This window comes from Oryx dammah, unplaced genomic scaffold (assembly GCF_014754425.2).
Source record: "Oryx dammah isolate SB20612 unplaced genomic scaffold, SCBI_Odam_1.1 HiC_scaffold_29, whole genome shotgun sequence".
NCBI lineage: Eukaryota > Metazoa > Chordata > Mammalia > Artiodactyla > Bovidae > Oryx > Oryx dammah.
Window position 1 is genome coordinate 110,644,232 of NW_024070213.1, and position 20,947 is coordinate 110,665,178.

The window sequence follows — 20,947 nt, forward strand, 5'->3', positions numbered from 1 at the left end:
GATAAGGCAAGGGAGGGGGTGGTGGAAACCCCCGATCTGGCCGATTTTCTACTGCTGGAAACTCCTCGACCTTGGAGTGCTCCGTCCTGAAGGAGAACCGGCGCCCGCGGTAGGAAGGGCACGTCGCAAGAGCTGTTTCCCGACGGGACCGTCCCGCCGTCCGGCCTCGCGTCAGAGTGAGGCGGTCTCCTTTTCCCAACTCCTGAGCGCCTCTGGAAACCCCGGGCTTCAGCGGCTAGGGCGAAGAGGAAACCGGCCGGAGCGGTCCCAGTACGGTGGGGGAAGCCGGGCGCGCGGGAAGCAGTAGGAAGAGGCGGGATTCTGCCTTTGTCTCTCCGGCCTCACCGCGGAGCCCCGCCGCGCGCAGCCCTCCCGCCAGACGCCCCAAAGTCCTAGCATTGTACCCGGGAGGCCGCTCCGCGCGGCGGGGCGGGGGCGGGGCGCACATAGGCCACGCCCACAGAGCTTTAAAAGGTGCCCGGCAAGGCGGGGCGGGGCGCCGCGAACGGGGGCGGGGATCACATAGGCCACACCCACTATATTTTAAGAGGTACCGGTGAGGCGGGGGCGGGGCGCACCGGGGTGGGGGCGGGGTGCACAGGGGCCACGCCCACGGGGGCTTTAAAAGGTATCCGCGCTCCCCGCCGGATCGCCAGACTCCCGCCGCCGTTTCTGTGACCTGTTCTCAAGCGCCCAGCGTGGTCCCCCTTCCGATTTGAGTGAGTAACCTGAGTAAGGCGATGGGGGTGTTCCGCCGATCCTGGGGGTGGGGTTTCCCCTAAGCCCCCCGGAATCCTCAGGCCGCCCTGCGGGCGCCCCCTCCCACCTCCTCTGATGTTCCCATGGCGATCCCCATTTGGTACCCCCTTCAGCCTCCTCACTCCTGCGCCCCGGTCCCCACCATCCCCCTCCACACACCTGCCCTGGTCCCCGCGGGCGCCCGAGCCTTGCTCTCGTATCCCGGGTCCCCTGGGCAGAGAAATAATGGTGTGTTATCTCCATACCGGTTTTTCCGGGAGAGAGAGGTAGGGTCGAGAGTTTCGCGTGGCTGCTAATCCGCCTTTTAGTAGTCTTGGGCCCGCTCCTCCAGAGGCGCATTCTCTCTCCGCGGAGGGGAGGGCGGAATCCGAGTCCTGGGGTCTCCTGTGCCCCGAGTGTGTGTGCGCTGAGGCCGACCTTCCCAGGGGCTGGTTCGGAGCCCTGGGGGTGAGCAGGGGGCTCCCACAGCTGGTTGAACCCGGAATGCTTCCTCTGTTGCGGTACAGAGCTCCTGTAGCCCTGTTGTTCGGCGGCCTCTGCCCACCGAGCGCCGAACCTTAAATGTTGAAGGAACAGGAGTGAAACGTCATGTCGATCAGTCCCAGCTTTTTCCGGAACTTTCTACAATTCAGGTACAAACCGGGAAAGCAAGAATGCTTAGTTGTAAATTCTGCAACAGGTTCTGAAAATCACAACCGCGGTTCCAAAACTCCACGTAGGCAGCCCCCAGGGGGAGGGGGGAGGGGGCTTTTCTGAGTCAGGAGACACCCACGTCTGCCCCACCCCCACCTCCCAGCCTGGACTTTTGTAGAACGGTATCTGTTTAAATGGTTACTCAAAATGTTTAAGCTGCTTTATTCGCGGACCAGAGAGCAGACTTGTTTTTCACTTTCATTTTATAAATACTTTTTATTTTGGGTAATTTTTTAACTCGGGGAGTAAAAATGGCCTCTATAATTCTTAACTTTTCTAATTAACCTGTTTTAAAGCTCTGCTTATAAAAATGCCAAGAATTCAAATAGGACAGCCACAGAGTTGGCTATAATTTGACTCATTTTCGGGAAAGAGCTGGGCAATAGGTTCTAAAAGGGTAAATTTCACATACTGTGTGTGTGTGTGAGAGAGAGAAGCTGGGCAATAGATTCTAAAAGGGTAAATTTCACATACTCTGTGTGTGTGTCTGTGTGTGTGAGAGAGAGAGAAATAAAGAAGGTTTATTGTTACTTGTAGCAAGGAAGGAGAATACTTTCCTAAAGCATTGTCTCCCCAACAGCAAAAGTGTCTCCCCAAGAGCAAAACTGGGGAAGTTTTAAACTAAGGGCACATGCATATTCATGAGGGGGCTTGAGCAAAGGAGAATTCAGCATAGAATTGGGACAGAGGTCAACAGAGTCCAAGCCTTAGTCTATTGAAGTTGGGGGCGAGGCGGGGGGAGGGGGCAGTCAACATCACTATTCCATCTCCACCAGGGTGGGAGGGCCTTAGTTACTAGTCTCAGGACTTAACGAAACTCAGGTTCTTGATGCCTCATCTCAGAAAGAATTCACTGAGAAAGTATTAGGTGAGAAGTGGAGTATTTAGAGAGAAACACACCCCACAGACTATCTCAGAAGGTAACAGACTGACATACTTTAAAACTGTATGTATTTAAGACACACTTTAAAAACTGCATACCAAACTAGAACAAATATTAAGTCCTCTGTGGTCTCCCCCCACTATCTCATTGGTCACTGCCCTCTAAAATTGATTGCCTCTGATACTTTACCAGTATTTCTCAAGGTTCTTTCTACTCTGAATTCTAGTTTCCTTTTCTCTTTCAGAGTGAAGTTAGGTAGAGACAGGGTCTGCATCTCACGAGTCTTTGAAATTCACAGAACTTTGCTTGGGCATCTTAAACACTATTGGACCAGAACCAGTACTGGTTAGCTGAATTAATGAATGAAAGTTTGAGTAAGATTGCAATTATAGAGAACAAAGATTTAATTGGACTCAAGCCATGTAAGTATTAGCAGCTTGGAGCTAGTTTCTATCTTGAGTTTTTTAATGGATTCCTCTAAATGTATTCACAAATACTGACTGATACTGGTATGTGTCAAATACTGAGCTGAAAGCCATACCCTTTGGAGGTCTGTCCTGATGAAACCGCCAACTCACTTGGATTTTGAGGAAACTCTTATTTTACATTAAAACAGCAAGAGTGATGGCATAGAGTAAAGGTTGGCAGTAATAGATGAAGAGCTTGAGAAACCTCAGTGCCACTGAATGTGGAGATCTGGGCCTCTAATTTTTCTTCTCTGTCAAAAATCAGGTAAATCAGATGAGCGGGGTGAACACGCCCACTGCAGGAGAGGAAGCATAGCATGGTGAGAAGGACAGGACTGACCAGTTGGGCCCAAATGCAGATCCCAGCTTCAGCACCACTGCTTTGATGACCTTAGGCAAGTTAGTTTACTCTTGGGTCTGTTACTCCATCTTATAAAATGCGTGTGATAGCACTTCCCTTGCAGGGGTTCTCAGAAGGCATGCCATTCTGTACTTTGTTGAACACAGGGGGAAATGGCTATCAGCGAAAGCCTTTTCTGGGAGTGCTGACTTGGACAGTATTGCCTGGGCCTTGCTTGGAGGTCAGCTTTCTTCTCTTTTGCAGGTTTCCTCAACTGTGTCATTTCCTGGGCTGGTACTGCCTGGCATCCCTTGTGTTCTCTTGGATGGGGTTCCCTGCATCTGGGGTCTCGATAACTTAGGATGGTACTACCTAACTTTTTTGTGTCATGGAACTGGCAGTCTAGTGAAGCCTCTGGACCCATTCTCAAACTTTTTAAGTACATAAAATAAAGTACATGGTACTAAGTTCACCAATCCCCCGAATTTCAGGGAATCTGTGGACCTCAGGTTAAGAACCTTGACTTACAGGAGTTTTCTCAAAATGGATTGTGGAGGAGCCAGGCACAAGTTCTGATTGTTGAACATTTTAATGTAAGTCTTAGAGGAAGAACCAAAAGATGTGTATTGTAAACCATTCGCAAAGGACATCAGGTTCCTTTGTTGCTCATCTCATTGTGCCAACACTGCTAATTGTTCTTGACTAACAAGAAGACGGCACATACCGATGAAGGCATTTCCGCCGGATGTCTTCCCAGTAAGGTTTCATCGTGGCTTCTTTTCCAGAAGAGAAAAACAGAGTCAAATCCTCACTCTTCCCACAGCAGGGCAGAAAACAGCCAATTTAAAGAGAACTTGTTGAGAGTGTAGCATTGACATATATACACTACCGTGTATCAAACAGATAGCTAGTGGGAAGCTGCTATATAGCACAGGGAGCTCAGCTGGGTGCTCTGGACCTAGAGAGGTGGGAGGGGGAGGAGATATATCTGTCTGTATATATACATCTATGACTAATTCACTTTGTTCTACAGCAGAAAGTAATACAACATTGTAAACCAATTATACTCCAATGAAAATTCTTTTTAATAAAAATAATAAATCTAAAAAAATTAAAAAAAAAAAAGAACTTGTACTAATAGGCCCATGTCAGTCACTGCTGTTTTGTGTTGCTAGCAGTGGTTTACTTTTAGTGAAACATCAGTCAAATAAACTGAATACAGTCTATTTGAATTTCATTGGTATTTTGAAGTTGAATTGGTAAGTTTGGGTTTTACAGTTATAAGCCACTTAATAATCTATGCTTCAGCTTTCCCACTCATACAATGAGGATACTGATAATCCTCAGCTGTTACAAGGATTAAGTAATATAATAAGTAAACTACTTAACATAAGTATAGTAAGCTTTACATTTGACTGATTTTTCTTACTCAGTCGCGTCCAGCTCTTTGTGACCCCACTAGACTCCTCTGTCCGTGGGATTTTCCGGGCAAGAACACTGGAGTGGGTGGCCATTCCCTTCTCCAGGGAGTCTTCCCCACCCAGGGACTGAACCTGTGTTCCCTGCATCTTCTACACTGGCAGGCGGGTTCTTTACCACCTGGGAAGCCCCAACCTTTAGAATAGTTAGAAATAACTATTTCTAATTATTGTTACTTATCACATGGCAGACATTACTCTAAGTGCTTTACAAGTATCGTCCAATCTCAAAACTGCCTTATGATATAAATAAGCAGTATCTCCATTTTTAAAATGAGAAAATGGGTGGATCAGATAACCAACCTAAGATCTTTTGGCAAATAAACAGTAGTCTTGGCAGATCGATCTCAGTCTGACTGTATATAAAAACCACGCAAACATTAAATTGTCTGAGTAATTAAATATCTTGTCGTTTGCACAGATTATGGACAGATAGAGGTCTCGCAGACGGAGCTCAGAGTGACCGAGTTGAGAGCGTAGGTGTATTCTAATGGGTGATTTGGCAGCTAGTTTCCAAATCTGTGTCAAGGATTTTGCTGTCCTCCGGATTGAAGACATGAGCGGCAACAAGATATAGAATTAGTAATGAATGGTGAGCGTGAGGTGAACATAGGGGTGCTTGTTAGACAGAGGGGAGGTTCCCTCAGGAGGAGGATGGACTTGGGGAGCACCAAGGAGTGGGAGAGTAGTTTTTGATTGAGAGCAGCCGTTTGGGTGTGAGATTAGCAGAGAGGACACTTACTAACTGCCAGTTGGCTGAAGACACTGGTAGAACGGAAGGCGTTCCTGGGTGTAAGTTACAGTTCATGCTCCAGTGATCTGAATGTTCTCCACCCTTAAATCAGATACTAGAGTTTGGGGGACAGCTTGTGGTTCTGGAGTCAGACATGAGTGGTTGAACCTAGATTTGCATCTTTGGAGGTCACTGATCTGAGCAAGTCACTTAACCCCGGAACATTTGGTAACCATATTTCAGGCCCGCTGATGCTCCTGAAGGAAAAGGAGGCTCACGTTTATGGAGCACGGGCTCTCTGCCAGAAACTTTACGAATATTATTAATATCTCGTTAAATCCTTAACAGTCATCCTATGAGAGACTGCTCATCCATTTCCAAGTTGTAGCTGAAGACATAGAGGCTCAGGGGTCAGGAACTTGGTTAAGATAGCAGAGCTAATCATCGACTTTCAAGCTTACAAGTGTCTGATTCTGAGTCCCACACTTTCTCTTCCTCCAGGAATGACGTAGAGGTGGCATGTGCACTGCGATTTCTATGGCAGACATTAAATAATAATCTTGAATTCAGAACCTTGACTGATCTCCGGAATCTTTTTTCAACATAGTTGCAGGAACCCCTATCAGTGAACAAGATGAAACTATCCTGGCATCCCTCTATCAGTAGACTTCCCATACCCTTTCTACATTCATCTGGGCTTTGGGTTATATTACTTTGCTGTTACTTGTTTATATACCTCTACCACCAAAGTAGAACTCCCTGAGAAACTGACACTCTTCCTTTACCCTTTTGTCCTCCGCTCCCGACCCAGGATGAGGCTTGTAGGATGCTGAGTTAATAGGTCTGCAGGAGAGCTGCATAAACAGTGCAGCGTTCCAGACTTTGTCAGCTGCTCCTGTGCTGGAAGAATTACTCGAGAGTCAGAAATGAAGTCAGGAGTTAACTGGATGAGGGAGGGAAGTCAGCTTTCCTGATGTTTTAGAGAGATTAGGGGTATAATGAAGGAATGGATGGACTCTGAGATGGGTAAGAGATGAGTATTGATAACAAAGACTGAACATGGCTAAATACCAATGGTAAAGGCTACCAATAATTAGATGCTGACTAGAAGGACATTTTCTCATCTGATTCTCTTAACAACTCTATATGAAAGGCACTGCTGTCCTCATTTTGCATATGAGGGAAGTGAGACTGTTGACTCCAAATTCCATTTTCTTAGTTCACCCTGAGGCTGAGCTCTCCTGAAGGCTAGCTTGAGGATCTGCCTTTGGTAGAAGATACCCAATGGAACACAGAGCCTGTCGCTCAGGTGCAGTCTCACTCAGATAAGGGACATAGACTAATAAGAAGGTAGTCTGGGTCGAAGAAGAAAATTGTAGGATGGGCATTCATACATGAATGCTTGTGAAGCTTAATTTCCAATTATTTACAGCTCTCAAACTCTGGCCTCTCTAAAAACCACTGTAATTGGGGACAGTTACATATTCTTTAACAAGTGACCCTGTCTGGATGTGGCTCAAAATGAAACTGGTTTATAGTAGATTCTCCTCTTGGGAAGTTATCACAGTATGATAACAAAGATTCTAGTATAATAACAAAGACCTGCATGGAGTCGTAAAATGGCAGATCTTCTGGAAGCATTTAGAATCTAGGTTTATGAACAATTGACTCGGCATCAGAGCAATTAACTTAAATTGCAAGTGGTGACATGGAGACTTGAAATTCATGGGTTTGCATCATTCAGATCCTAAAATAAGGCAGTTAGCGCAGCTCAGGTGGGGAGAATGATCCCTGTGGCCACTGGCCATCTAGAGAATGAGCTAACTTTACCACAAGGTGACTCAGATTTAGACAGTAAGTTTCTTCTTGGGCTAAGTGTTATGGATTCTGGGTGTGGTGCCTTTAGACTAGCGAGAAGCAGCAAAGAGAAACTGCACATAGGTGTTTGGATGAAAATCAAGTTTATTTTTATCGAGCACAGTGGATAAATCCTAGTGCTGGAACTCTTTCTGGTAATGAGAACCAAAGAACAAGACGAAAAACCTGAATTAGCCCAAGTGTGGCCTCTTTTGCAAGGTGTGTGTAACGTGGGATTTTCTTACCATTCTGTAAATTAATGCACAGGATGAGGGAAAGGCATGCAGACAGCTCGGTGCAAATCCAGCCTGCTGTGATTAATGTCAGCTGTTGTGGAGCAGCCAGGGGCTTGTAGGAAAATGAAGCTTTGGGTGTGTATGTGTGTGTTTTAATATATGCATAGCAGTGCCAAGAGTGACAGAAATGAAAGATGGTCCCGTTTCCCTCTGCCAAACTTAGCACATGTGCAGAAGGGTACACCCAAAAGGTGTAAACTCGAACTTCATTTCAGAGTCCCCACGAGTGCCAACTGTCATTTATTTGTGGTGCATTGTAATGCCCCAGAAGAAGGTTTGTGAGGGACTGATCAGGTAACTTTTTTCTTTACTGGCTGTTGCTCTGAGCTGTGTCCTATGGGTGCTGGTCAGGGGGTTTCCTCTAGGAAGACTACTGGCAGGATGGACAGTATGAGATCCTCCCCCATCCTCAAGCTGCCAGTTACTGGATATCTGCCAAGAAATTTATGTATTTGTGTTTTATCTTCATAATATCTCTGTGAGGTAGAGAGGGTTACCTTCCCCCTTTCTTTTGCAGATAAGAAAGTCAAAGATTGTACCACCATTATAATAGTGAAATTAACTCAGGTCTGTCTAAATCAATGTTTTCCTTCATCTTTCCCTTCCTTCTTTTCCCTCCTTCTTTCCTTCCATTACAAAATATTTCAGACATACAAAACAGAGAATAACATAAGAAACACCCAGCTACCCACTCTCCAGCTTAACCAATAAACATAAACCCAACTGGATCTCTCTGAGGATGCCCTATTAGCCTGGCCCACAGAGAGCGTTATTCAGAAACCGTGAGCAAAGCCTTTAAGCTGAGTGCACCTTTTAAAAAGCTAATGATTTGGAAATTGTGCTGAGAATCCAAGAATGTGACGGAGAAAAGTAGGGCAGTGCTACCGCTGTCTTCGTAAGATCGAATCGGGAAGTGTGCAAATTGAAAACGGAAGGATTCTTTTAAAACAACAGAAATTAAGTATTTTAACATAAGCCAAATACTCTGGTAGATGATGTGGTTGGAAGACAGAACTGTGGTCCCCACCCTCAAAGGAAGAAGTTCTTAAAATGCTAAGCTGAATGGCTATTGGATAGGTATCTCCCCACAAGATGACTACTTAACATTTGACTGGCACAGCGTGTACGGTAGGAATCAGACTTAACTTACAAGAAGTGAATTTAAGTAACCCTGAATTGCATAAGAAAAGGGAGGATATTCTTCCTTTTTTAAAAGTCCTGAGTTGCTCTACAGTAGGGAGAAACATAGAGTGATGAGTTAGTTTTGATGTATTTTTAAATGCTATTCAAAGAAAACCCGGAACAGTGTTAGTCTTGATAGAAGCCCGGCTCCTGACAGGTGATTGCTCCAAAGTAAATATGATACCGGTCGGCGGTACCATGACACTTTCGAATGTGATGAGAAGGGCCTTGAGACGATAATGCATTTTAAAAGCCAGCTAGGCTGTTGATGTTTGGGATCCGATTTTAAGTCACTACAGCATTCATTACCTACAAGTCTGGCTTTGGTGTTTGGATTCCTCAGAATCATGGGGTTACTTCCAGCAGATGTCTGTTGTATCTGTGAGCATTCCAGAATGCAGGTAACTTTGGAGCCATGGGGCAAGGTCATTACATTAACTCGGCTCCGAGCTTAAGCCAGGGCAGGCTGTTGGAGCCAAGTTCTGTGTCAAGTTCTGCAGCCGGGCTCAGGTTTCACTGTGGATTTAAACAATGGAGCACCTGTCTGCAGGGACGGGAATGAGAGGTTTATGCAACTGCTAAACTCCTATGCAGATACATCCCATTGGTGCTGGGTATCGATCCTATACGATGCCTTCACAGGAGCCTGGTAACATGCGTGGACCCCAGGAATTAATCTGTTCCTGTCTGAACAAGGGAATAGGCTTTCTGCAAGTTGAGGACAACAGTATAGTGATAACTGGTCCCATCAGTCAGGCCTTGGTGTGTCTCTTTGTTGCTGCTGCTGTTTATTTCTGGGACCAGGGGCTCTATCTCCCAAAGGGAATTTATTGGCTCATATAAGTGAAGAGCATGGGATACAGTGAGGTGAAGCTGAAAAGCATCTAGTTTCTCTGTTTTCCTCCATACTGGCTTCATTCTTAAGTTTTCTTGCAGACAGCTGCTAGCAACGCCCCTCCTGCATTTGCCCAGTTAATTGTAAACCAAAGACCAGGTTTCACTTCCATTGAACTGGCCTGGGGTCCTGTGCCTGGTCCTGAACCAGTCACCACAGGGGATGCAGTGATCTGACCGGTATGATGAGTCGCATGTCCAACCCTGGAGTGGAGGGTAGAGTCAAACCCCTCTAACCCAGTGCTTCTCAAACCGTCTGTGGTAAAGGACTGTTCTCTTCAATTTCCAAATAGAGCTGACTGTGACTGTCCTCTGCCCGACAAGATGAGTCCACTGGTTATGCTCTTGACCGTTGTGGCATAAAACTGGGGAAAGGTTTCTAAACGCTTACCTGCATGTTGTCTTGAATTGGTAGCAAGCACCATGGACTGTCTCCAGGAAACTGCATCTTAGTAAGTCTCTTAAAGCACATGTGCCAAGAAAGAGATGGCTGCTTCCCTGGAGAGAATCTGGGGAAAGTATTCCCAGAAGAGGGGCCAGAGAAAGCTGGGTACCAGCAGGGTGCCCAACACGGTGATTAGTTCTGTCAGGCTTTCTTGTGGAAAGACCTCATCTCAATGTCCAGGAAGCCTCGTGTTCTGGATGGTCTAAATGGTGTAGGATGGTAAGTGGAATGGGAATTTTCTCCACCCTCCTTTTTAATCTTAAGACTGAAGATTCTTCAGCGTTTTGCTTAAGAGGCTGTCCCTGTCTCTTCTTTTTCTAGCTAGATTTGAGTTAGTCAGGATGTCCCAGCTTTCTTAGCCAGCTATGAATACTTCCTACAGAGGCCAGCCGCTCATCCAAGGGGACGCAACAGACGGGCTGCAAACGCCACTGACTGAAGGGAAGTCTGGAAATGACGGTGGAAGCCAAAGGGATTCTTATACTGTGTTTTTAGATACTGTGTTGTAGGTACTGCAGGGCTGACATAACATGCTGTCTTTACAGGACAACTGTAACTGGCAAAGGCACTCAAGCAGGCTGGCCATTCAGAACTAGGCATTTTAAACTGGGTCCAAGTAGACCAACTCATTGAGAGAGAGACGAGAACACGCTGCCCCACATCATAGCAAGACAGCTGAGGATTTCAACTTCCAGCTGCTCTACCACCTCACAAGACACACTGCGTGCGTGCTCAGTCGTGTCTGACTCTGTGCGACGCTGCCAGGCTCCTCTGTCCATGGGACTGCCCAGGCAAGAATACTGGAGTGGGTTACCATTTCCTCCCCCAGGGGATCTTCCTGACCCAGGGATCGAACCCAGGTCTCCGGAGTCTCTTGCTTTGGCAGGTGGATTCTTTATCACTGAGTCACCTGGGAAGCCCCATCAGGCCACACTACTTAAGAGGTTTCTCTGACACACTCAACAAGCAATTCACTTCACTAGGAAGGGGACTGGGCAACATATTTTGTATGGATGGCCAGGCCCATCAGAGAGGAACAGCCAGCTGTTGGCTGGACCGGAGGACACTGGGATTAGTGAGGCACAGCAGCTGATATGGTCGGCATCTGGATGGAGGTCTGCTGTGGTTACAGCCAGGCTCCACCCATGCAGTTGTGCTGGTCAGATAGACAACTATTTATGCTGTGACCTCCTGTAACTTTACAGAAGATACACAGCTTAATGTTGCCGGGCCACTCAGCACTTGCTTCCTCCCTAGAAAGTGTGTCATAGCTTGTGTATGTTAAATGGTTAAGAGTTTGGCAGTGTTACAGTGAAGTAAACATGCAGCAACAAGCTCTGCCCCTCAGCTGAGTTTTCAAACAGTTCATTACAGCTGGCTGCGCTGGTGGCGGTGTCTGCCTTTCCGCTCCCTACACTGCTTTCTGAAAGCCTGTGGATGCGGGTGGCGGTTTGTTTTGTGCCTGGCGGCCTGCACTGTTGCCTCGTCCTTTGTCCTGTAGCAGGAAAAAAACCTGTTTGTGACAACCCCGTTTCTTAGTGAAAGAGCTGTAATTTGGGAGGTAAGATGAGGTTATGTCTTTGAAAGGTGTGGTCAGGAGAAATGAACGCTGTCCCCCGTGTCTAAACAGCCCTCCGGGGAACCTGTGCGGCATCTCGTCGGGTAGGGGCCTGTCCTAAAGATGCTCTCTTCCACAGGATGCCTGTCTGGGGAGGCGGCAACAAGTGCGGGGCCTGTGGGAGGACCGTGTACCACGCCGAGGAGGTGCAGTGCGACGGCCGGAGCTTCCACCGCTGCTGCTTTCTGTGCAGTGAGTCTCCCTGAGCTCAGACTCGCGCGTGGGAGCTCCCATTCACCTCCTTCGGGAAGAGGCTGCTTCTGTTAACAAAGCTGACACCAGCAGTCCCAGTGGTTTCCGCCTGCCTGTCCTCCCGGACAGTGCGTGCGCCCAGCCTCCCAGCAAGGACGGCGAGCCAGACACTCAGCCCTGCGTCCCCACAGCACTTCCCCTCCATTCGTGCATGATAACTCCATGCACGGTATCAGTTGTCACGTCTGTCTCCCCTGCTGCACCCAGAGCGCGCGGGTGTCTGTGGTTTGGCGCCCAGCACAGTCCCTGGCACATCCCCGGGGCTTGGCTCCAATCCCCGTGCGCTCTGGCTTTCTCGTCCTGGCTGAGCTCCTCCTCTCTGAAACCTACTGGCCGGTGTCTCACCATGTTGGTTGTTGAAATTCACATGTCTAGAAGCTCAGATCCTGACTTCACTGATAGGGAATATTTACAGTTCTCTCTTGGTATTGATGTCCTAAATTTGAGGGAAAGGAACTAAGGGAATGAGAATGCCATAGAGTTTGTGGGGAATTCCTGTTGTTTCTGGATGGAGAATGAGCAGAGTGTCTGATGGAGACAGGAAGTAGCCCGTGAAACAGCACATGCCCGACTGTTCCACGGAGGAGCAGTACCTGATAAGGAGAAAGAGAGGATAGGAGAGAAGCCCCCCACCCACCACGCTGCAGACTCCTTCTGAGGACCACCAAGTCTTCCGTCTTAGAACAGGAGAGTAGCTGCTTCAGAAAGCTCAACGTTAATCAGCTTGACTCATATGACATTTTCTTTAATGAAGGACTTGTCACATGAGGAACCCCCCCATCCGTGCAGCTTATCTGCCATCTCTAGAGTACTGTGCAGTGAAAACTACTGTTAGAGGAGTTCTGTATGTTTTTTTAAAAAAATCAGTTACACTAAGGAATAATCAGAAAGAGCTTCCCTCACAAAGTTTAGTCATCCTTTTCCTTCTAGGCACCAGCGCCGAAGGCATCTGGACCTTTTTATACAGCAGCTGCTTTGCAGGCGGCCAGAGACAGACGACAGAGTCGCAGCTACAAAGAATACAAACACGGCATATGAGTGTTTACTCTGTACGCCTCCATAGCAGCTAGCATTTCTCAGATTTGGTTTAACCATTTCTTCCCTTAGAAGTTAATTTTCTTTTAAAGGAACCTAATTTTTCCACAGCTTTGTACCGAGAGAGCATAAGAACAAAGAAAATGCAAATACTTGAAAAATTGTTCTTAGCTTCCTCTAGGTTAAGCCATGATGTCTACACCATAATCAAGCCAGTGTTTATTCAATGTCAAGGTCATTACTGGTCATTTTTATTACTCTTTCTTAATATTTGCCTCTGCTGACTAAAGCCTTTTAAGGAAATAATTTACAGTAGTTTGGAGACCTCAAATTTTACTGCATAGAATGCAGATGAGGCCGTAGGGGGAGGGGGTGGTTCTGTAGTAAAAATTTCATATATTTAAACTTGTTCTGGTTCATAGATACGTGTTTAAACAGTTTTTTTTCTATGTATTCTGTGAAGGGTGTTTGTTCTTCAGCAGTGTACAATTTTAGGTTCACTCTATCTTTAGGCAGACATACGTATGTCAGTACTTGAGCCTCAGCATCAAGGTTCAAAGAGGATGATGTCATTCTTTTCTACCAGAGAAGACCTCAGTCTAAGAAAACAGAGACTTCACCACCCAGCTCTGCTCTGAAGCAGCCAGCTGGTCACGTCTCCCTGCCCCTCTATCCCTCCTCTTTCCATCTCTCCTTTAAAGGGGGGGACCCCCTCCTCTATCGCTCCAGGGCGGGCTTTCCTGCTGCCCAGTTGTGCTACCAGTGAGCTTTCTCACAGTTTGTTTTTTTCTCCAGCTTAATTGCAGTTTTAGAAAGTGAAATAATGTCTGGATAAAACCTGATGACATTTGGCAGTTTTATGAAGTGGGGTACGTGGAAATGTCTTGTGGTAAGAAATCCATCAAGAAAGAATGTGTTCCCCTTTGGGGACTGAAGGGAGACTTGAAACCACTTGACGATTTTCAGACGTTACTTATCACTGCTGGAGAAGCTGGTGGTGAGATGCGAGAAGACTGTTTTTTTCCCTTCCAGACTAGTGATGAAAACTAGAATTCTGGATTTTAAAACTGTTTTCATCCCAGGAGGTGCTTTGCGGGGAGGAGGAGCTGCAGAGGCAGCCCCCGCCCCCTGCCAAGGGATTCCTGCCCTTTTGTTCTTTAACAATACTTGGATGAAGGGGATGAAGACTGAGTGTTGAGGGCTAGGAGCAAAGGCCTGGGCACAAAGCGCTAGCTCTGGTGCTTTTGTGCACCTTATCACAGTCACCTCTGCAACCTCTCTCCGTCCTGCCTGGGAGGCAGATCCTGCCACAAAGTTTCAGGCTTCAGGATGTTAACATTCTAATGTATTTCTAATGCAAACCATCATATAGGTGGAGGAAGGCAGATCGTTCTCACAGATAACTGAGCAGTCCAGAGGCCGTCCGGTGGCTTTTGGGAAGCAGAGAATGAAGTAGGAATGAGAGCCTGTCCTTTCCCTCTTCAAAGTTTTGTCTCAGCGCTATCACTGTTCTAAGGAAAAAGGCATCTTTGGCACATTTTTTAAGTCTAACTTTTTCCCCCTCAGTGGTTTGCAGGAAGAATTTAGATAGTACCACAGTGGCAATTCATGATGACGAGGTCTACTGCAAATCCTGCTACGGAAAGAAGTACGGGCCAAAAGGCTACGGGTACGGCCAGGGCGCAGGCACACTCAACATGGACCGGGGCGAGAGGCTGGGCATCAAGCCCGAGAGGTGAGTCAGGACTCTGACCGGCAGAAAGGAGCAGTGGTGATTCACGTGGCTTGATGAGCAGCGGAACCTGGGAGTTTCCATTTTTTTAGCTTAAAATAATCAAAGACAATGACTCAGATTTACTGCTGTTCTTTCAGCTTGAAATAATGGACAGTTTTGAACCTGGCAAAGTTCTATTGATTATTCTAGTGATTTCCAGTCCTGGTTTATAGCATTCTGAGGTGTATCAAGGAGTCATGATATTCTCAAAAGCAAGGGCCACTTCCACAGCACTTCAAAGATGTCAAATATTGTCGCAATCAGATGTGTTTCTCCTGCACAGTTAACACAGACGGCGACAATTCCTCAGTCACTCCCTCCATGCTAGAATGCCTCCTCACCAAGAAATGACTTTTCTTTAGCTTACTTAAAACTGGAAATTATTTCCTGTGTTTGATTCTATGAGTTGCTATTAAAGGTGTCAGTACCCAAGTGAGCCAAGTGCTAATAAATCCACTAAATTTTAGTGATTCGTGTTGAGACTGATTTCTTCACATGAAACTTATTCCTACTGTTGACCCAATAATTCCTTCAATTGAACGTCATATTTTTCACATCAGTTTTTATACTGAAGAAGCCCAAAGTGGTGTACTAATCCTGTAAGATGGCCTTTCCCTCGGACAAGGCCGTGAATTGTGCCCTAGAATGGACACTATGCAATGATATATGGTAACTCATATACTTCTCACAGTCCTGTAAAGTAGGGCTTCCCATTTCACTCAGGAACAAAGTAAGACAGAATTAAGTGATTTGCCTAAAGTCACACTGCTAGTTAACTGTAGAGCCCGGAACAGTGTAACTCCAAAGCTTATCATCTTAAGCACAAGGCATTGTGGTATGCCTGAAATAATGTCTGCTGAACATTTATGTTCATTCTGTATAATCTTCGTAGTAACTCTGAGTTTAGATACTTTGTCCCTGTTTTATAGGCAGGGCACTAAGGCTCAGTTCACACAGATAAGTAGCAGAGCCAGGACCTGAACATTTGTCCTCTTGGCTGCAAACCTGTGCTCCTTTCTGCATCAAAGCCCACCTCTCTCGTTTCTGCTCCTCTCTGAACCATGGTGCCTTGCTGGGCGTCAGTGGTACCAGGACTGACTCATTCACTGCTGCGTGCCGTCACTTGAAGGCCAGCTTACCTGACTTCGTTAACGCTCACTGTTCTTGTTCTGCTCTTTTCCAACTTGTTAAAATCCACTCTTGTTCCCCAAGATTTTATTTCAAGCACAGATCTGTCCAGCTGCCCCCTAAACAGAGCTCATCTATGACCCCAAAGTGAGTCAGTGTCTGTGGCCACAGTGGTAAAGCCGCAAGGACCAGGGGCCCCTCCTCTGTGTCTGCTCTTCCCACATCCTCCAGTAACTGGCCGACGCTCCAAGCTGGCCTGTGTTATCTGTGCCCTCCCCTCTTCCCTGTGTTAGCCTGGCCCTATGCCATACATCCAGCAGGACCAGATGTAGGCCTTCCTTTTCTGGAAGCCTCTCTCAGTGACTGCACTCTGGGAGCACCTGTGGTCTGGAAGGCCCCCACGTGGTCAGCGCAACAGGTGTGGGCACACACAGCTCCGGGAGAATTTCTTGACGGGGCAGCGCTCGGGGCAGGGACGTGTTCATTGGGCTGCTGCTGCGAAGTCGCGTCAGTCGTGTCCGACTCTTTGCAGCCCCATAGACGGCAGCCCACCAGGCTCCCCCGTCCCTGGGATTCTCCAGGCAAGAACACTGGAGTGGGTTGCCATTTCCTTCTCCAATGCATGAAAGTGAAAAGTGAAAGGGAAGTCACTCAGTCGTGTCCAACTCTTAGCGACCCCATGGACTGCGGCCCACCAGGCTCCTCCATCCACGGGATTTTCCAGGCAAGAGTGCTGGAGTGGGGTGCCATTGCCTTCTCCAGTTCATTGGGCAGACCTGCATTTTTTTAGTTCAGGCTCACCAATTTACTAATACTCTGGCCCTTCAGCAGGTTATTCAACACATAAGCCCATGTTTCGTCATCTGACATTCAAGGTAACGACTAACCATACCTTCTGAGGTTGTTAGTTCCCTGGTGACTCAGATGGTAAAAAAAAAAAAAAAAAACTTCCTGCAATGTGGGAGACCCAGGTTTGATCCCTGAGTCAGGAAAATCCCCTGGAGAAGAGCATGGCAACCCAGTCCAGTATTCTTGCCTGGAGAATCCCATGAACAGAGGTGGGTCACATTCCATGGGGTTGCAAAGAGTCGGACACGACTAAGCGACTTTCCCTTCCGAGGTTGTTGGAAGGAAGGTAGAAGATAATTCATATCAAATTCTTCTCAGTAGGACTAGCAGATCTGGAAATTTTTCTTGGAGAACACGTAACTACAAGTGTTGGATATTGTAAATAGCTTTTAAAGATCACAAAGTAGGTGGGGATGTCCTTTGGTATCTGCAGGGGATTGGTTCCAGCTCCCTTACGGATACTAAAACCCGAGAATGCTCAGATCTTACACGAAATGGTGTAGTATTTGCACGTCACCTACACATAGCCTCCCAGGCACTTTTAAGTCACCTCTTGATGACTCTTAAGACCTATTACAATGGAAGTCCTATGCAAATCGTTGCTGCTGCTGCTGCTAAGTCGCTTCAGTCGTGTCCAACTCTGTGCGGCCCCATAGATGGCAGCCCACCAGGCTCCCCCATCCCTGGGATTCTCCAGGCAAGAACACTGGAGTGGGTTGCCATTTCCTTGCTGGTATGTGGTAAATTCAGGTTTTACTTTTTCAACTTCCTGGAATTTTTTTTCTTGAATATTTTCATTCTGAGGCTGGATCAATCTGTGGATGCACAACTTGTGGATAAAGAGGCCTCACTATATAGATACGGTGGGTTGTGGAGTTTTAAAAATATGCCCATTTACGGACAGTTCAATCCTGTGAATTAGTACTGTGAATTGGTATTTGTTGCTTAGAATAAAATTTCCAGTGGCCACATCAAACATGATTCAAGAAATTCTGTGCATGAAACAATTTAGGTAGGTGGAAATGTAGGAAACTTGGAGATGAAGATATTAATACATGTGAAGTTTGAATAAGTTGTCTTAAGAAAAGTAAACATTTCACTTCAAACATGTATGTAAGTTACTTAGTAAAAATATAACTAGGACAAGATTGTTTTTCTAGGTGGAAAAACTGACACTTAGCTACCCTTTGCTGAATGCTAACTGTTGTCTTATCTGCTCAACCTGTTTGTAAGGTTTTAGAGTAGCCTTTAAATCTGTTCAGAGCCCAGAATGGTGTTCTATGTGCAGATGCATCTATATAATGAATGGAAAAAAATTACAGAACAAGGAAAATAAGGTTTTTTCTAGTGACCTGTAAATAGTGACAAAAACAGCACTCTATACAGAGAAAAAGTAAAAGATACACAGATCACATAGTAATAGGCCAACTTTCTGAAATATTTTCCCATGAAGAAAGTAATTTATTTATACTTTCCCCCAATATATTGGGTAATTAAATAATCCATAAAACATACTTTTCATAATTCTGCCTATATGCAGAAACTTGACTGCTTAAACTACCACTGATTTTTTCTATTTTTTGTGAAGAAGCTAGCTGTTAATTCCAATGTTATATGAACAATACTAATAATATGAATGTGGGGTGCACATACATGCTATGGTAGGTGGCTTAAGTGTTTAGTGCTGAGGATTCCATGAATTCTGATGAGTTTAGACTCAGAGGGACAGATACTTAAGCCTTGTCTGACTTTTGGTAACAATAATGAGCCCATGAATAGATTAAGATAATAACTGGCTAGCCCCTGAGATTTCTTTCTTCTTTGCCCTGTCCTGGCCTGTGGAGGCCTCCAGCCAAGGACAGGAGAGCAGTTACGTCCCAGAGTTCTGTTGTGTCTGCCTTGTGGCTTCTGAGAGCCTTTTGGGAAATCTTACCTAATTGCTTCTTTCCCCCTTCCACAAGTGTTCAACCTCACAGGCCAACAACAAATCCAAACACTTCTAAATTTGCTCAGAAATACGGAGGTGCTGAGAAGTGTTCCAGATGTGGGGATTCCGTATACGCTGCCGAGAAGATCATTGGAGCTGGAAAGGTGAGGTGCTGTCTAGAGTTAGGAAGCCGGCTCTCTGCTCCCTCTGCCCCCCAGGACCCTTCAAGGCCCTCTCAGGCGCTCTGCCTTATAAATGCCTTGAACTAAACTTTTTCTTAATCAAATTTCCATCTGAATCATTAATTTTTTGAAGTGATCCCCTTGTTTGACGGATCACACCTACGTTTAACAGATACTTGTTTTCATGGTGGGGGGCACTTATGAAGGTGTTAATGAATAAAGCAAGACTTTTTAACAACCTTGGACTCCAGGTTTTTCAATGTGAAAGGGGAAAAAAAAAACAAGAAAAGAAGCATCAGGGTACCTGATGCTAATGCAGTTTGGAAGAGTTGCTTGAGCGCGTCTCCTCTTTAAGCTGCAGTGTTCTCAACCACAGAGAAGGTGGTCTTTACAGGGAGTCCACTGCGCCTGCGGCGAGCCTTCGGATAGCTCTTCGGGAAATGGCCCTTCTGTGGCACAGCTCCCGCTCCGTGTCTGCTGTGGATGAAGTTTGAACTGAGTGCCTCTGCAGGCAGCCGAGCATGTGGAGGGTCTGGTCTCAGCCTGGTTGGGGCTCACCCACAGCAATCAGGAGCCCATGTGGGGCTGATCTTCCAGCACCTAAACTTGCTCATTCTTCTCTTCCAGCCCTGGCACAAAAACTGTTTCCGATGTGCTAAGTGTGGGAAGAGTCTTGAGTCAACAACTCTGACTGAGAAAGAAGGTGAAATCTATTGTAAAGGTATAATTTAACTTCAGTTATTGCTGTCCATACGAATATCCTGTACTGACTATTAGTGAAGGAAACGTCACCAGCAGGGGGGGGGGGGAAATACTCTAAAATTGAGGAAAAGGTGGGGGATAGTGCCACTGGGTATTTGAAAAGATTTAGAGATGCTTACAGATAACAGAAAACCACAGAACATTCTTGAGGACACAGTAAGTTAAGTTCCCGGCCATTAAAAACACCCCTACATGAGACAACAGGTTTCTTTCAACTCAAATATTTTAAGCAAAACATATGAATATATGAAGGTAATAGACACATATATAACTAGTCTGGTCCCAACTTGCAACTCAGTTGAGACCATGAGCTAAACCTAGGGAACTAGAACACGCAAGACTTAAATTTGCAGCTTTAAGGTAGTTACTGTAAGGCATACGCAGCAGGTTTCTATAGTTTACAGAGGTTTGTTGATACATGGGTCTTAAGCAGTGCTGCTGCTGCTAAGTCGCTTCAGTCGTGTCACACTAGCAAAGCTTAATGGACTTGCACTAATTCTTCCCTCTTCTTTTTGTAGGATGCTACGCGAAGAACTTTGGGCCCAAGGGATTTGGCTACGGCCAAGGAGCAGGGGCCCTTGTTCATGCCCAGTAGAGGTGCAAACCCAGAACCAAGAAAGATCACACACTGAGTCTCTACATAATCTAGGCATAGATAATCTAACACTAAACTACTGTGAAACTCTACAGTACTGAAGTACTGTATGTTGCCTTGTACTTGGATAGGCTGGCTGACTAGTAGGAAGAGAGCACTATCTCTTTTCACTTTATTCATCAGTATTTCAAGAACTATTTCTTTTACATTTTAAATAAAACTTCAGCTTGATTTGGGTATTCAGTGTCTTTCAGTTAGCCTTTTGGAGGAGTGCTATGATGTTGGCTAGCATAAAACTAACCAGTGGGTCCCCACCTGCATTTTTACTGGTTAAAGAGCGTCTACCTACCCCATTACGTGGTTGACTCGCCAGGTTACTCTCTGCATTACAGCTGTTGGAGAAGATGGCTCTCTGAGCGGCAAGTGTGCCCCAAGTGAGGGTTGCTAGGCAACAGGCCCACCATGCCAGTGCCTCAGAGCTGGCATTTAGCAGTGCAGACCTCCTGCCTGCCCGCCCCTCTCAAGCTCAGTGGGCGCACTTCTGTTGTTGGATGCAGTCTCCTAAAACGTGGCTCCTAGACAGCCTGCACCAGTCCCGAGTATTGGAAGGCAGGTTCCTAGGCCGCACAGAAGCAGGACCTCTAGGAGTGAGGCCTTTAAAGCCCTTCTGAACAAGCTTCTCAGAAAGGCACACTGACCCAGCGTGGGCACACTATTAATCAAAACACTTAGAAATTCTTTGTGTTTATCTAGGTCATTACAAACAGCTACCTATAGACAACTACAGAATCTGAGGCT

The 20,947-nt window shown here is 46.3% G+C and overlaps 1 protein-coding gene across 3 annotated transcripts; it reads left to right on the forward strand.

Moving 5' to 3' along the window:
- The first annotated feature begins 520 nt into the window (after positions 1–520).
- CSRP2 (cysteine and glycine rich protein 2) lies at positions 521–20,380 on the forward strand. 3 transcript variants are annotated; one of them, XM_040233848.1, is made up of 6 exons: positions 521–719; positions 11,725–11,837; positions 14,499–14,667; positions 18,645–18,774; positions 19,420–19,513; positions 20,073–20,380. In XM_040233848.1, exons 2-6 carry the CDS (start codon positions 11,726–11,728, stop codon positions 20,147–20,149), a joined length of 582 nt encoding a protein of 193 aa, XP_040089782.1. In that variant the 5' UTR covers positions 521–719; position 11,725; the 3' UTR covers positions 20,150–20,380. The 3 variants fall into 3 exon arrangements, with proteins under 3 accessions (XP_040089782.1, XP_040089781.1, XP_040089783.1); XM_040233847.1 differs by lacking the exon at positions 521–719 and adding an exon at positions 1,266–1,391; XM_040233849.1 differs by lacking the exon at positions 521–719 and adding an exon at positions 3,438–7,429.
- Positions 20,381–20,947: the final 567 nt, after the last annotated feature.

Coding starts and splice junctions, on each gene's coding strand:
- CSRP2 (XM_040233847.1), top strand. CDS start 1,348: ATGTCGATCAGTCCCAGCTTTTTCCGGAACTTTCTACAATTCAG. Junction 11,838..14,498: donor CCGCTGCTGCTTTCTGTGCA/GTGAGTCTCCCT, acceptor TTTCCCCCTCAG/TGGTTTGCAGGAAGAATTTA. Junction 18,775..19,419: donor AGATCATTGGAGCTGGAAAG/GTGAGGTGCTGT, acceptor CTTCTCTTCCAG/CCCTGGCACAAAAACTGTTT.